The sequence below is a fragment of the Lutra lutra genome, chromosome 10 (genome assembly GCF_902655055.1).
Source record: "Lutra lutra chromosome 10, mLutLut1.2, whole genome shotgun sequence".
Lineage (NCBI taxonomy): Eukaryota > Metazoa > Chordata > Mammalia > Carnivora > Mustelidae > Lutra > Lutra lutra.
The window spans coordinates 101,481,519-101,485,787 of NC_062287.1; the positions used below are offsets into that span (position 1 = coordinate 101,481,519).

Genomic DNA, 4,269 nt, shown 5'->3' on the forward strand with positions numbered 1-4,269 from the left:
TGCCCGCCTCCCCCACTCCCTTTCCAGTTTCCCATCTGACTTCCCTTAGCTCCTACTTTCCTCCTGTGCTCCCTCAGCCCACACCACCTCCCACTGGAACATTTGCAAACGGGGGACCTTAACTCGTCCCAAGACATCTGTGTGAGCAGAGGCTTTGGACACAACAATTACACAAAACAGATTTATTGAATGAACTGCAGTGACTTAGAGGGTCAGAAAAAAAAATAGCAGAGACATTCCAAAGAAGGGGCTGGTCAGGGGTGAGGGAGCTTCCCCACTCTGTCCAGGGCAACCAATGAGTTCCAGGCAAGAGGTATCTGGGGTCACTGTGAGGGCCTCAGAAGGGCACCCTCTTCCCTTCTAGATCTTCTAGATGTTTCCTCCAGCCTTAACCGCATACTTTGAGGAGAGCCCTGGGCTGAGAAAGGGAGTCTATGGAAGATTCTGGCCTGTGAAGGGGAGACTAAGCTGAGAGGGGCCTCTTCCTTTCTCCTCCTTCCTCTGCTCCCAGAGCTGGCGCCATCCCAGGGGTGGTCAAGCTCTCCATTGACACCAAGCCGGGCTCTTCCTGCCTCCATGGCGCAAATCTTGCCCTTCACGTCCTGTCTGGAGTCCTCCAAGAACAAAACCTGGAATATACACACCCTGCCCCAGCTCACAAAGGCCGGCCGTCAGTTTGGTCCTTGAGGCCTCGCTGGTGGCATGACGTCAGGCCCTCAGCCCTGCTGCAGCTGCTCGGGTCCCCGTGCCCAGCCCCCCAGCCCAGCAGGAGAGGCCAACGGTGATCCTGAGGGTGAGGTGAGAAAAAACCCACCCAGCGCTTTTCACCCCAGGCAAGAACACCACAGACCCTGGAAAAGTGAGAATGGCAAGGAACACACTCATAAAGTCAGAGCAGGGTGGGGAGGCGTGGAGAAGGGGCCAAGGGAAGCTCTTACCCACCTCCTGCTTCCCTCACGGAACTAGGAAGGATGGGACCCAGCACAATGAGTGTCCCCAGGCCTTGGGGACATATCTCCCCAGAGAGGCTGGCCCCAGCACTAGCATAGACTTCTCTCTTAAAGCACGGACCTGCCGTCAGGGCCCCCAAATCCAGTGGGGGCGGGGTGGACTCATTTTATTCTCTATTGCCTCAATATGTCTCCCTCCCCCCAAGGATATTGTGTAAAGAGTGGAGAAGTGGTAGACAGTAGGGGGGTAGTTCACCCAAGTGACATGTGACGCTCTTCCATGTACACACACACACACACACACACACACACGCACACACACATGCATGCACACACACATAGTTCTTGGCACCCAGATGCACCAGTGCTCAAGAAAAGTGTCCTGGCTGGGGACGCCAGGCGTGGTGTGGAGGCCTGTAGGGGCTAGAGGGGTGAGGAATCAGAGAAGTAAGCCAAGCAGCATGTAGACTAAATACAGACTCCCTTCTTCCTCGACGTTCCCTTCCCAACTCCCCACTCCTATATGACACCAAGGAGCCAGCCGTCCCTGCACCAACCCCATAGCCTTCCGACAGACACAGGGAATAGAGGCTGAAGAGAGGGTCTGAGGAAATCTGCAAAAAGCTCATCTCGTTGGCATCTGGGAAGGGCTGCAAGAGGGGAGACCCCTTCTGGAATCCTTAGTGCCTGAAAGTGAACTGATCCAGCTTGCAGGAAAGTTCCGCAGCTCCCAGCTGCAGAGCCTGGAGCTAACTTGGCTGACACCAGCCCTCCCTTGCCAGCTGCCAGCCCCAGCCCTCCCTCGCCAGCTGCCAGCCAAGGTCCCCGCTGCACTCCAGGGAGCCCAACAGAGCTGGGACCAGGGCCATGTGTGCAAGCTTCAGGATTCTTAACCCTTAGGAGCCCTGCACAACCAGGAAGTGAACAGGGGAGGAAGAAGGAATTGAGGGAGGGGGTATGCTCCAGGTGAGGGGGTTGGAGCCAGCAGGTAAGGATTCGGAGCAGAAAGTGCAGCTAGAGGGGAAAGCAGGGGCAAGTAGAGGGGAGAGAACATTAGAAGAAAGGAGGGAAAAGAAAGAGCTGGAGATCCAAGAAAAAGAGTGGGGGCAACACATTTCATTTTAGCCAGGCTGACTTCCCCTGTTTTATACAAATGGGGAAACTGAGGCTCAAGGGGGTTAAGAGACTCGAGCAAGGTCCCTCTCACAGATACCGAGTGGCCCAGTGCCAGCGCGAGTCCGCAGGACTCAGTCTCTTTCCACTGAACCACAAACCTCAAAGAGGAAGGAGGACCAGGGGGGCAGGGAGGCAGGGAGCGAGGAAAAGGGTCAAATGCAAGGGAGAAGGTGCTATCATGCTACCTGACTTTCAGAGAGCAAGGGCAAAGGCCAGGGTGGGGCGGAGGGCACCGGGCTCCTCTCTGATCCCCACAGCCCTAGTCAACCACGAGTGTCTCTTGGCTGTAGGGGATGGACTTCTCGTTCATCTGCTCTCCACCCTTCCCGGAGTTGGGGCCGGGCCCCTGGCTGTGGCCGGAAGAGTAGCTGGCCGACTTCTCGCCACTGCTGCTGTGCGAGGCGCCGCGGCACCTGCTCCGGCCACAGCACAGCATGGAGGTGCAGGCCTGGCGGAAGCGCGGGTCAAAGAAGGCATAGAGGAAGGGGTTGAGGCAGCTGTTGACGTAGCTGATGCAGGTGCAGTAGGGGAAGACGTTCATGAGGAAGATGTCGAAGTCGCAGGGCCAGTGCAGCAGGCTGCCCAGCATGTAGAGCGTCTTCACCAGGTGGTAAGGCATCCAGCAGAGCGCGAAGGTCACCACCAGCACCACGATGATGCTCAGCAGCCGGCGCCGCTTCCGCAGGCCCTCGATGCGCTCCTTGCGGAAGTGGCCGGCGATGGTTTGCGCGATGAAGAAGTAGCAGGTCAGCATGACGGTGAAGGGCACCACGAAGCCCACGGCGGTGGACGAGACCCCCAGGCCCACCTCCCAGGCCCACTCCGAGCTGGAGGCGGCCACCATGGAGTAGTCCATGTAGCACTGCACCCTCGTGGTGTTCTCCAGGTCCCCGGTGGAGCGGAACACCATGACCGGCACGGCCAGGAGCGCGGCCAGCACCCACAGGCCCGCCGTGGCCGCGGCCCCGCTGACCCGCAGCCTCAGCCGAGCGTTGGCCACGGGCCTCACGATGGCCAGGTAGCGGTCGAAGCTGAGCCCGGTGAGGCAGAAGACGCTGGCGTACATGTTGACGAAGATCACGTAGCTGCTGAGCTTGCACGCGAAGGTGCCGAAGGGCCAGTCGTAGTCCCGGTACGTGTACGTGGCCCACAGCGGCAGGGTCACCACGAAAGTCAGGTCCGCCACGGCCAGGCTGGCGATGAAGATGTCGGCCGAGCGTCTCTTCTCACGGCTGCTGCGGAACACGGTCCAGAGCACCAGGCCGTTGCCCGTGGTGCCCAGGAGGAAGACCAGCAAGTAGATGGCAGGGATGAGGGCCCCTGAGGACTTCCAGTCCGAGTACTCGCACTCAGACTGGTTGTCTGCCCCGTAGTAGTTGTCGAAATCGCCAGCCTCCTCCATGCCGGGCATTGGAGAGAAGACGGGCAGGGGGTCCCCGGGGTCCCAGCTCCGTGGCTGTGGCACCAACTCAGCAAGTGCCCCAAGCGGCTGGCCTGAGCCTCAGAGGGCAGGTGAGAAGGGCTGAGGGTGTCCAGAGCCCTTCCCAGAGAGCAGCAGGAGCTGCCTCCGGATTCTGGAGGATGCCTGCTCCTGCAGACTTCCCTCCACCCTCTCCTGCCTTGTCCTCGCCTCAGCTAGGACACTTCCTTGCACCCTCCTGAGTCTCTGTCTCCTCCTTGTCTGGTCACTCCCTCCTCCCACCTCCAGACCAACCCCTCACTTGAAAGTCTTAAGATCTTTAAGTTACAGCCCACTTTTTTTTTTTTTCTCCTCCTTCTTCTCCCTGGGCAAGTGGACCAAACTGAGCCTGCCGTGCTAGGCAGAAGATTATCTGGTGTTTGCAGCAGCCTGCTCTCCTCCTGGCCCCGCCTTCACCCTCTGGCTACCACCCACCCATTCCCCAGCCTCTATCCCTGGTTTCCTCTGGCCTCTGGAGCACCCCCTCCCCAGTCCTCCCCACCCTCTCACTCTCACCCCCTCCCATCCACTCTAAATGGGGCAAATTATGCAGATTGGAATCCAGCCTGAGCTGGAGCCAGGACGGGTGGGGGGGCAAGGAGGGTGTGAGATTTCGCAGGATGCTCTGAGCACCTGGCAAGCCCTCCTGGCCCGCTGGTCTGGCCCCTCAGGTCTGGCCCCCAC

At 59.2% G+C, this 4,269-nt stretch overlaps 1 protein-coding gene across 1 annotated transcript; it reads right to left on the reverse strand.

The window, feature by feature from the left end:
- Positions 1 to 1,111: 1,111 nt before the first annotated feature.
- On the reverse strand, positions 1,112 to 3,936 carry APLNR (apelin receptor). Its single transcript, XM_047693195.1, has one exon. It carries the CDS (start codon positions 3,535 to 3,537, stop codon positions 2,386 to 2,388), a length of 1,152 nt encoding a protein of 383 aa, XP_047549151.1. The 5' UTR covers positions 3,538 to 3,936; the 3' UTR covers positions 1,112 to 2,385.
- Positions 3,937 to 4,269: the final 333 nt, after the last annotated feature.

Bases quoted from the DNA above. Each gene is read 5' to 3' on its own strand.
- APLNR (XM_047693195.1), bottom strand. From the start codon at position 3,537: ATGCCCGGCATGGAGGAGGCTGGCGATTTCGACAACTACTACGGGGCA.